General features: G+C 35.7%; 1 protein-coding gene across 2 annotated transcripts in view; it reads left to right on the forward strand.

Annotated features, from left to right (window-relative positions):
* Positions 1 to 12,408, forward strand: part of LOC136032038 (trafficking protein particle complex subunit 11-like) — a 155,589-nt gene that overhangs the window by 35,328 nt on the left and 107,853 nt on the right. For both annotated transcript variants that reach the window (XM_065712128.1, XM_065712129.1), the window contains exons 8-11: positions 107 to 185; positions 2,548 to 2,602; positions 7,538 to 7,745; positions 11,462 to 11,640. In XM_065712128.1, the coding sequence (XP_065568200.1) occupies positions 107 to 185; positions 2,548 to 2,602; positions 7,538 to 7,745; positions 11,462 to 11,640 (521 nt within the window). The remainder of the gene's footprint in view (positions 1 to 106; positions 186 to 2,547; positions 2,603 to 7,537; positions 7,746 to 11,461; positions 11,641 to 12,408) is intronic.

A 12,408-nucleotide genomic window follows, 5' to 3' on the forward strand; every position in this document is an offset into this window, starting at 1 on the left:
CCATTTCAGCTCTTGGCTCTTTCGACCTCGTCACAGGTGCCATATGAGCTCTTAGATCTTCTTAAACCTTTTTTATTCCCTTTATTTATTTTTTCATTTTTTTTAGAAACATATAATATCGTTGTTGAGTCGAGCTTTGGTGCACTTTGAAAATCAGAAGTCTCCCGGGCATAAGCGAAGACTTAGTAAGTTCCTTATATTCATGTGATTTCTTTTTTAGTGGTTTGCGACAGTTCTAAAGGACAATTTAATCTTTCTCAGTAGTCTTTATATATATTGCCGTCTAAGATACAGGGCTAGATAAAGATCTGGATTAAAAAATGGACATTATAGCTAGTTACTTCGGTCATGCATAATAAAAATAAGCCGATGTCGCATTAGCAAATAAGTTTAATAATGTTTATTGATAACTTTCCCATTCTCTTTAAAAAACATTCCATGTTTTATTGATAATACAACATTTGCAGGAGTACCTAATAACATACAAGTGCTAGTTACCATGACGTTGCGTTATTGCAAGTAGCCACTATTAGATACCATGGTCCTCGCTTGCATGTTCTGTGTTTAAACTTCTGGATGGAAGTCACTTAAAGTTTTGTTTTTTTCTATGTGGTTTTTCAAGCTGTTTCTAATGGTGCAAACTGAAGAAAATCTTCAACAGCTAGTTGGAATAGTCGCCTAAAGCAATGGTTTTTATTTTCCCTATATCTAAGAGATATTCTGAATGTTGTGTCTCTTATAACTTGTTCCTTTTTTTCTATTAAACCTTCCAATGACGCATTTATGAACATTTTGGTTTTCATTTTTTGATGGATCCAGGACCAATAGCAAAGTCGTATGATTTGTTTTTTCCTTGCCTAAAAAGATGACATTTTGTAAAATATGAAGTAGATACGCGACGTCAGCGGTATGGGAGTTATTGGTTATGGTTATGGGAGTTGTGGGAGAACTCCAATGTTCTCTCTCCCTCTGCCGCCCAATTTTTTGCCCTAAGATATTTTATACTTTATTTGAATCGGAATCATGTAAGGATTTTCAATCTGCATGATTGGAGAAGTGAAGTTGGCCGGTGCCCTCTTTAACTACGTATATGTTTCAGCCAACACTAACTTTTTAGTTAAAGGGCAGGTCTGTTGTGACCTGTTTGAACAAGAATCATGATAGAACTGGACTGATTTTTAGGGATCTAAAATGGGCCCATGACCTCCCCAACAACCGCGTCCCTCCAACGCCAACAAAAACTTTTTAGTGGAAACATAAGCATGTGGCTCCTTTTGGTACCATAATCATACAAGGATTTTCAATCAGTGTAAGCGAAGGTATAAATGGGCTCACGGTTCTTTTTTTTTCTCCCCTCATCGCTTTATCTGCAAAGAGTCAGGTACGTTGAACCTTGTTTGAAGCGATATATTGAACGCTTGTCGGCAGAAACAGTGTACTTTCGATATAGTCATTAAGAAAAGTGCCATTATTTTTATTTTGAAGAAGTTTTCACGGGAACTGCTATATTAAAAGATGTAAGGAGTTGACAGCAACAGCGTTTAATAAATGGCGAAAAAACAAAACACTAATGTTGCTCGTTGCAACCTTATATCGATGGAGCCACCAAAGACTACTGCAGGACTTCACGTTGCCCAACCAATATAAATTAAGCTATTATAAAAAGTTTATTCAGTATTTTTGTGTTACGAATTTTAGGTTCTTTCTTATGAAGAATCTGGCATATTTATGTGGATGCTTTAAAGAGTTTTAATCCTTGAGTTTAATGCATCCTTGGAGAGACGACTCTAAAGACGCTACTAAGTCTGCAGTGGGTATCTGTCTCGTTAAAAGGACTATGCTTTTACATCATTCCTCCAAAATCTTTTGATGATTAATAATTTTAGCATGCTTATTTCCCAAAATTAAATAAAACGGAGAGTATCCATGATCAAATACACCTAATACTTCAAGCCCCATGTAACTTGAGATAAGAAGCGACGAAAACCACTCTACTTTTCCATCACTCAAACAACACAGAGTTATATGGAACGTGGACTTACTGTGAAGGACAGAAGTCCTCCACAAAAAATCCCAATTCCACAAAATTGTTTTCTATTTGGTCGAAAGGTTGTTTGGTTGTTGTTTTTAGAACTCAATAAAAAAATTTGTTTTTAGAACTCGATAAAATACTCCTTCCGGTCAATAGTGCTTTGGAGTATTCTGTGTGTATTTTTATTTGAATGTTTTTCTGTCGGTTGAATTGCACATATTCATATAGAAAGAAGTTTTTTTTTATAGAGTCCTAGAGGGAAAGCCAAGAAATATTGTTGGCTCCCATATCGGCTAACAATAAAGGAATATAATTTTTAAGTACATGTACATTTCAAGTCCAAAACATAACGAAAAGAATATTTTTGGCACAAAAATACGAACAATTTTATATCTTTGCATAATGGTTTTTGTAAATTTCCCCGCGAATTTTCATACGTTTCTTTTTGTATCCTTGTGACGGTGTCGTTCCTTCTAAATATCTTGTACGAACTTATGATTTTTTTTTTCTTTTAGTGTCAACTATTGCTTTGGAGCATTACGAAGCTGGGAATTTCCGAGAAGCTGTCAGGTAAAGAAAAATGATTTATGCAACGTTACTTGTATTTTCAAGTGTTGATGTTTCCTGTATTTTAATCTGTTGAACCAACAGATCCTTTTGTAAAAAGACAAAAGTCCTGAACAAGATCTGGTGTTAACAGTGTAGAGAATCAGTAGTGTAGGTGGGGGGGACTGGGGTGAGGGTAGTGCTGGAGGATCTACATTCCTCTATCAATTCGTAAAAAGTGTTGTCTATCTACGGATATAGTAACTATCATACCATTTTTTCCATAGTTTGCTTAGACCCCCCCCCCCCCAAAAAAAAAAAACAACACAAAAACTTCCGTCTTTGTCAAAAGAGACTTCTTTTTCCCGTGACTCTTTCGTTTTTATTTATATACTTTGTATGTAAATGGCCAATAAACGAATCCACGTATCATGGTTGGAGTAATGGATACAACCTAGTAAATAGTGAGCCACGACCCATCGTAACTGAAGTTTTAAGAACACTTTTCGTGTACAATGAAGTCTTTTTTACCTCATTGCACTCTCTACCTCCACGGACCGGAATTACACTCTTTCTGCTAATTATTAGCTATTTGCACTGCATAACGAAATGATGATACAAAAAGTATTAGCGAAATAAAAGCTTTAAGTTATTGTATGAGTGCAAAAGATACAACAGTTAGCCGGTGTGATCTCTGTTATCCCTGCATGTGCCGTCCCTCAGTTGTCTTTCAAGTTGTTCCAACTATTTAAGAAGAAGTAAATCAAAGTCAAATTAACAAGTGAAAAAGTGAAAATTCAAATTTAATAAAAAGAAGTCAAAAGCTGTTTGGCGCAACTATTTTTTGGGGATATATAATAAAGAATTTGGTCTATTAATTTTTTTATTCTTTATGAAATTCTGTGCAATTATTGATGGGTTCCAACATCTCTTGGATCGACGTTGCAAGTGTGTCGAGATGAAACGGTATGTTACTCGTATCATTGAACAATTTTCGATGTTATTTGACACAATAGTAAGTTTAAATTTGCAGTTCTGTGTTGTTGGGATAAACTGCGCAGAAATTTTTTTTTCTCTAATTTACATGATGTAAAATTCCTCTTTCTCAGAACTCTCGTCTCATTTGCATTTATTCATGTTCATTAATATACCCAAACTTAATATACTCAAAGCAAAGCTAAACATTCGCCGAACAAGCAGCTATCCACTTTCTCGGCATTTACCTAGAAAACTACTCATTTCGTATAAAAATTGGAAATAAATTTACAAAAAAAGGAAAGAAGGAGAAAATCCAGAAGAGGACGAAAAAGAATTATTTTGTGGGACTAAGAATGTGTTCACCAATTTATTTTGCTGCTATGCTTCGGTACTTGACTATAGGGAAGTCAGCTATAGTTTATGAATAGTCACTTGGACCTCTAATATTCCTTTCTAAGCATTTTGATGATCTGGGGACAAAAACTTGACTAAATATTTGATCAAGTCAAATATTATTTAGGTAAAGATCCATGCGACCAAAAGTAGCACATGCAAATTTCTTGCAGAGCATTACTTTTTAGACAGAAAAGAACACGAATTATTATGTAACTCATTATTTAGAGGTTCATTTAAGTAGGGAACCCTTTAGACTTTATTGTAAATACATTTGAACAATTTAGAGGTAGTCTGTCTAATGATCGCAGGATAACTTATAATGACTTGTAAATGACGTAAGATTGGTCAGCCCAAATTATGAGGGGCTGCGGGCAAATACATTTGAACAGTTTAAAGGTAGTCTGTTTAATGATCGTAGGATAACTTATGTGCAAATTTTTTGACTTCCACTCTTTTTTTTTTTTAGCAAAACACCTCTTTTTTTGGTCTTGATTTACACTCTTTTGAGACCGCAGCAGTTGACAACTCTGGTAGGCATATTAAGTATATTAATTCATTTAATTACGACATTTAGCGTTAATCAGAATTTAAAGTTTTTCTGTTCAATGAATGCAGGAATACCGCGTGTGTTAAATCAACTGGGGGATTTCGTTGAACTGCGTTAATAATTGAGTTGTATTTGATTTCGTAGGCTCGAATGAGTCGTATCAAATAACAGAAAACAAATAGTCTCGAAATATGGATTTTTGGTCCTAGGAACAGGTCGTAATTTAAAAAATACTCTTATAGAGGAAGCAAATTCTAATGGAATTACTTCTTGTTGCGCGGGATAGGATTGTCAGTGTCAACGCTGTTTACTTTTGATCAGTAGTTGAAAGTCCCAGTACCCTGGGACTAAAGTGGGTCAAAAGTGACTGGAGGATAAAAAAACCCATCATATACACATTTTTACTCCCTGGTCCTCTGCTAACCCCTTTTCGCCATCAGATTACAATTTCCAGATATGTGTTTTACTCAGAACGTTTTGAATGTAACGAAAATACCTACATGGGAATAGGAATGCCTCCTAGAAAGCCCCACGGCACTATTTCCAAATTTTGCAATTGGTCCAGTTTCCTTAGATTAATTTTTATAGAAGGGATAGACACGTCACATTGGCATGTAAAAACTGAATTTATGCGAAAAATTTTGATATGTGTGATGTTAGGCATGAATTAATCTCATTACCTCTCCAAGCCTTCTTCCACTGCCAAGCTTTTAGCACAAAGTAAGCCGTTACAACCTTGTCTAAAACAGAATCATGCAAATATCCCAATATGAGTGCAAAAACAAGCTAAGTTTAAGCTTTGGATTGACTCAGTGCAAAAACGAGTCAAGTCCCGGTTTGGTTCAAAGGCGAGCTAGTTACTGACTCTGTGCTAAAATGAAGTAAGTTCTGACTTGATCGAAACCATGCTAATGCAGAGTAACAAAGAGCCATGCCTTGAACCATTACAAAAAAAGCTAACTTCCAGCTGCTTACTGAATTGGCGAAAAATGAGCTATGTCCTGATTTGGTTGAAAAGTGAGCTAAGCGCTGACTAGGTTATAAATAACCTGAATCTCAACTCAGTGTAAAAACAAGCCAAGACACTTAGATCACAAACTAGGTTAGACCAAGCTATTCGTAGACTTCATCCAGAAAAAAGCTAATTCTTCACTCGGTGTGGGATTAAATTAAGTTCTAAATCAAAGAAACAACGAGTAAGTCCTGAAACAGTGAAAAAAAGCCAACATAGTCTAAACTATGAGGTGATTTGGTGTAAAAATGATCTTATTGACAGAGTTGGTACCAAAATGGCTTAGTCTCAAATTATATTGAAACTGTTCTCATTTCAATTTTAGTCTCAATCTAATTTAAAATTAAGCCAAAACTGGATTTTCAGCTGAAACTTCAATGCATTAATTCATCAAAAGGGCCAATACGAAACAAACCAATGTTCAAAATAGTTGGGGATTAAGATCCAAGAATTTTGTATGATCCGAGAATTTTAAGCCTTTTTCTCTAAAAAGAGGATTTGGTTAAACATTTAATTTGTTTATCTATTCGGAATAAGTTCAAAGGGATTAAGAAAAATTGTTTGGCATACAAAAGTAATCATAATTAAACAATTAGTGGTAGGCTGACTTCTAATTATATTACTGAAGAAAGAGAAAGAAAATGGCATATACATGAGAGGCAAGAAAACAACAAATAATTGGAAGACGTCAGAAGAATTGCGGATTGGAAGGGAGCAAGGGTCCTTTTGGTATCGAATAGAGTCTTTTTTTGGGCCAAGTACTCTGAATCCTAAATCTCGTCCTCACTGCGCTTAGAATGCTTTTTTATAGACATTTTAAGAGCGATTATCACTGCTGGGAAGGGCAAGATCGAGTATCCATAATCATATCACTGTCAAAGATTATTTTTGTCAAAAATTGTTTCAATTTTTCGAATATTTTTTTTTTCCAAAAATCGATTTAGTGGCTCCAGAATGTGTTTCTTTAATCCAACCCAAGAATACATTCTACCCATGATTCATGATCATTTTCCTGAAGTTTACTGTCCAATTTTGAATTTGCCTTTAAAAAAACAACTTGAGCTTTTTGAGCTTAAGTGATATTTGAATCTTGTTAGGTCTTAAATCATGTTCCAAAGGTGTAGAGTAATAGGTCTGGTTAAGTATTCACTTTATCATTGAATCACCAGTATCTGTAGGACCCTTAATAAGAATTCTCTAACCTTGTTCTCTTTATGTTTTGTTAGATTAGACTGTATGTGACGAATCTGGTATTGAGATGGATTGAAATCACATAGGTCCACATTATAACACCTATTAAATATGTTTGGTTAAAGAGCCAGTTCTTCAAATCTATATTTTACATCTTTAGATGCTTTTTAGATACTTCCTCTCAATAAATCGCACTGTCTAATTTTCAGTTCTGTATCTGTTCGTTTCTAATGGGTACCATAGTGGAAAATGATGTAAAGCTTAGGTCCAATACTAGAGAGTGGCAAAGTTGAGACTATCTTTACTGGCCACTGACGGGAAGCCCTTACATTTGAACTATGCCTCATCCCCTGGGGAAAATTTACACATTTTAAATAGTACAATTAATAATTATAGAGAGCAAAAGTAAACTGAACAATGAGTAAGGGGTAAGTCTCATGAGATAATTGGTTTTTTGGCCAAGCCTTTGAGGTCAACCCAAGCTGACAAAATTCATCCAATAGTGACCAACTGTATTTAATGGTGTCAACTGGTAAATCCGTATGAACTTTTCAAATTCCAGTAACTTTTAGTTTGCTCTGAACAAATGCAAGATAATATTTGAAATAGTAAGAATATAGAACCTACTTTTCTTCCATTCTTGCAATTCTCCAGGTGACTAGAATGGGAATAAGTTCTTCGAGATCGAATGACATAAAAATAAGACAAATTTTTCTTCATAGGTTAGGCTATCGAACTTTCGTTTACAAGGTATGTAAACAGTGTTTTGAGTATGTGATAAATTGCAAGACAAAGAATGTACTCAATACATAACAGTCCTTGTCTTGACTTTCAGGATTTTACACCCACTCTTTTGGGAGCTTCGATGTGATGATTGGTGGTCTCTACTGACTAACCTTCTTAAAGAAGGACTTAAAGCTTCTTATATGGCTGGCCTGAGAAGTGACTATTTTACAATTGGTGCTGAACTTTGTTCTGTATATAGTTGTCTTTCCAAAGAAGAAAAAGAAAGAATTTTCAGTAATCTCCTTCTAATCTTGGAGGTAAGTTAGTCCCATTTTTCATCCATATTTATCTTTCTTGGAAACTTTAGATAGCTTTTATTAATATTTAATATTGTTTGCAGGGTGAAACTAGTAAAAGAAAAGAGTTTAGTATGTTTATTGGCTGTAAAGCAAAAAAAAACAAAAAAACTCATCGCTGAATTCAAACGCAAAAAGAAACTCTGTATAGTCTGATTACATTAAATTAGATCCTTAGGTAAGTACGAGACAGTGAAGAGGAATTACTTATATATAATGCATACGCAAATCATTCTTCCTACCCCGTTACCTCTCTCTCTCTCTCTCTCTCTCTCTCTCTCCTCTCTCCTCTCTCTCTCTCTCTCTCTCTCTCTCCTCCCTCCCCCCTCTTCTCTCTCTCTCTCTCTCTCACTCTCTCACTCTCTCTCACTCTCTCTCACTCTCTCACTCTCTCTCTCTCTCTCTCTCTCCCTCTCTCTCTCTCTCTCTCTCTCTCTCTCTCTTTCTCTCACTCACTCACACACTCACTCACTCAATCACTCACTCGAGCTACTTTAAACATAAGACGACTGGAAATAAAATAAAAAAGTAGTTCACGTTTAAAACAAACATAAACACTATAAGTAAATTTGTGAAACCCTAAACAAACCTAGCCGAAACTTTGAGCCGTCCTCTTCGAGTGGCTAGCCGCTAGACTTGAAATTCTGAGGACAGGGGTCCGAGTCCTGGTGTTGCTAGTTATTTGGTTTGGAACGGGTGTCAATGATGTGACTCTGTAAGTTCAGCCAGAGTCGAATCAGCTCGAAATGGGTACCTGGAGAAATATGGAGGAAAAACATGGGAAGTGTGTTTTGATTTGCCTCCAACTACGCATTGCACTCCCAGTCGAAGACAGAAAATCAAGATGTAGATATCTGCGCTACGCAGACTATTGGTCAGCATGCAAAAAAGTTATGTAGTAAGTTAAAACGAATATAAATTACGAGGAATAATCAAGTTAAACTTAAGGGGGAACGGAATAGAAAACCATCCGGCTACCTCTTCCCTGTTAAATATTTTTAGCTTCTCCGGCGACTACAGACGCATAAGGGCATTGATTTGGGTTTCTGTCTGTTACCCTGATCTAATACTATAATCTGTTTAATCCTTTTTTCTGGGCTTTTTAAATAAAGCTTTTTTATGCAAAGTCTATTCCAGTTTGTCTAAGAAGATGCTGCTAAGAAGTCTAAGAAGATAAATGCGGGGTATAAAGAACCTCCAGGTAATAAACGGTCTTTGTTTCAACTTGTCTTGACTGACATTGCAAGTGATTATCTTAGTATATCGTGCAAATAGGAGCGCTTTGACAAATTAAGTTACAGTCAAAGATTCTGAAAGACGAGAAAACCTCGACTTTCTCGACTCTATAAAGGCTTTTGTGCTTTTAAAGGCTTAGGTCCGAATTCTCATGCTTCTCTTTGGAAGTTGTTCTGGTGAATAAATTAGAATTAGACTGACACATAAAGCAACACGGGGAGAGGAGAAGAGGGCATATATACATTTTGCATTTAAGTTTATTCAATGGTTTTCTTTCTGTTATAATTCTATTTGCCTGACCCCAAGACTTTCAAATTATAACATATTGCCTTTGTCTTATGAATGAGCTTTTGACTTACGACCTACTTAGTCCCTAGTAGAAAAAATGTTTGAAAATGTAGGTAAATCAAGGAAGTATTTGCCTTATAAATATGCTTTTGATTTACGACTGTTCAACCTTTATCCTACTTAGTCCCTAGAAGAAAAAAAATGTTTGAAAATGGGGATAAATCAAGGAAGTAACAAATTTGTCAAAAGGAGAAAAAAATGGTAAAATAGTGCAGTTTCTAGGCATGCAACTATCATTAATTTGATTTTATAGTGTAAATAAAAATAGTAGACTTTGATTTATGACTTTCCTCTTTGTGGTATTTTTAGAAACAGATATCTGAGTATTGTACGGGCAAATGAAACACTTGCTCACGATTTATGCCATTTAGGTTTTTTTTGCCCAATATGTTTTAATGCATAACTTTACATAACATTTATCGGGAGATACATAGGTCTATATTAGGGGGGTGGGGAACTGATAACCCTTCAATCTTTATCCTACTTAGTCCCTAGTAGGAAAAAATGTTCTAGGAAGTAAACAATTTTTTGTCGCAAGGAGAGGGGTAGGGGATTGCAACTCCCTAACAAATAGTGCAGTTTATAGGCATGCAACTATCATTCATTTTATTTTGTTGTTTAAACCTTAAAAGAAGAAATAGACTTTGTTTTATGAGCTTCTACTTAGTAATATTTTTGAAAATCAAAGCGCGAGTATTGTATGGACAAGTAAAATACTTTCACAATTTATGCTATGTAGTTTTTTCTGCTTTTTACCTTATATGTTTTTATGTATTGTTTTTACATAATATTTTACCGGAATAGGCATAGCTCTGTAATTTTTCTGCTTTTTACCTTTTATGTTTTAATGCATTGTTTTACATAATATTTTACCGGAATTGGCATAGTTCTATATGATCATTTAACGGGGAATTAAAGGAAATTATGAGGAGGAGGTGTTGGAAGCTCCAAAAGACTGTTCATACTTTATAAATCAACTGGGTAAATTCCGTTAATTTATTTATTGAGCTAATATTTTATTTTCCTATTAAGTGCAATGTTCTACCATAGCCTTTGGTGTTCTTGTTTGTTTTTTTTGGGGGGGGGGCGAGGGACAAAATCATTCGAAATCAAACCGTTCATGGTAACGAACTGTAACTAAGGAGCGACACGGCTCAAAAGAGTAACCGAAACTCTAAAAACGGAATTTTCATATCAATAAATATATCAAAGTAATTGGCTTATTATGCTGATTCCAAATACAAAACTTCATTACTTTTAGTGTTACCCATCAATGGCTACGAGCCTAAGAAAATTTGCCCAACTTTCAAAAAAGAGGGAAAACTCCCATAAAATTTCTTATTGAAAGTCACCATCAGATTTAGTGTATCAGAGAACCCAACTGTAAAGTTTTCAAGCTCCTATCTGCAAAAATGTGGAATTCTGTATGTTTTCTCAGAAGAAAGATCACGGATATGTCTTCATTTGTTTTCGTTTTTCTTTTTCTCCGGGGGTGATCGTATCGAACAAATGATCCTAGAACATCGAGAGAGGCCTCATTTGAACGGAAATTAAAAGTTTTAGATAATTAAAAATGGCACTAGGACATTCGATTTTCGATGGAATGAGTATCTTCCGAAGTTTCTACGACAATATTTTCTGTACGAAGTGCCTTGGGGGAAAAAAAGGAACATATTTTGCCTACATCGTTCTTTACTTTATATGTGAACAATGCCATCCCCAGAGGCATAGTTATTGGACGTTTCAACTATTCTAAACATAATGGTTATTTCAAATTTTTCATCGGATATCTTTGGGAGGAGGGCAGCAAAAAGGGTAGTGGGCGGGGACTGGTTGCCTCCAATCACCGTGAACTCTTAAAAAATCCATTAGAACTTTCAATTTTTCAATCGAATGAGCCCCCTCCGAAGATTCTGCGACAACTCCTTCGATACGAAGTTACTCGATGAAAAGAAAAAAACTAATACATTGAGCTTACTTCGCTCCTTACTTAGGCAGTGCTATTGCGCTGCCTATGGTGATACTATTTTGGGTGTTGTGGCCTTAAAAAAGTTTATCTTCCTAAAGTTAATTAATACAATGTCTGTGTTAAGGGTAAGCAGCCGTTGCCTGAAGAAGGGACTAAAGATAGCGCTTCTTCAGTTTGGGAAGCAAAGAGCTGCGTTGCAACAATTGCCTTGAACACGGTAGCCTCACTCATAGATGTAAGAGCTGCATTCCAAAAGAACGTTTATTCTTGTGAGGAAGATGTTATCGTTGAAGTGTATCTCAGGTATCAAGTAGCTTTACTAGTGTGTTTTTTTTTTTCTTGTCCGATCAAATGGCCATAGTCCAGGTATTTCTTTTAGGGTATACCTGGTGAAACTTAAGATATGTTTATCTTCGAGTTTAGTTTTTGTGTGCAGCATTACCGTAATTTAGGTCACTGTATTCTAGGTATGATAGGCAGCGCAATTGTTCTGCCTAAGTAAAGAGCGATGTGGGCACAATTTCTTTTTTTCTGACTAAGGCACTTCGCATAGAAAGAGTTGTCGTAGAAACTTCGAAAGGGGCTCATTCAATTGGAGATTCAAATTTCTAGTGTCAAAAGTGACTGGAGCGCAACACGACCCCTCCCCCACCCCCATCGTTTCCCCAAACATATGCAAAGAAAAATTCGAGATATCCATTTTGTTCAGTATAATTACTTGACATATAATTACGTCTTTGGGGATGACATCCCCCCCCACAATCTTCAGGGTAAAGGCTAGAATTTATACTAGTTGCCTATTATTTACATATAAGGTTTTTAAGGAAGGAGTGGTCATTTAAACTTTGGAGGGGGCTCATTTGGGTGGGGATCAGAAGCTCTAGTGCCATTTTTAAGAGTCAAAGGTGATCGGAGCTCAACTACCTGTCCTCGTCTTCTTTTCCCCTAATGCTTCCAATAGAAATTCTGGGACAGCCATTTTGTTCAAAAAACAATTCAAAGATTATATAACAAGTCCTTCGGGGAGCCTGGGGGTAAAGGTTGTAAGTTATACCCCGGAGGCACATAAGG

This window comes from Artemia franciscana, chromosome 10 (genome assembly GCF_032884065.1).
Source record: "Artemia franciscana chromosome 10, ASM3288406v1, whole genome shotgun sequence".
In the NCBI taxonomy this organism is placed as follows: domain Eukaryota; kingdom Metazoa; phylum Arthropoda; class Branchiopoda; order Anostraca; family Artemiidae; genus Artemia; species Artemia franciscana.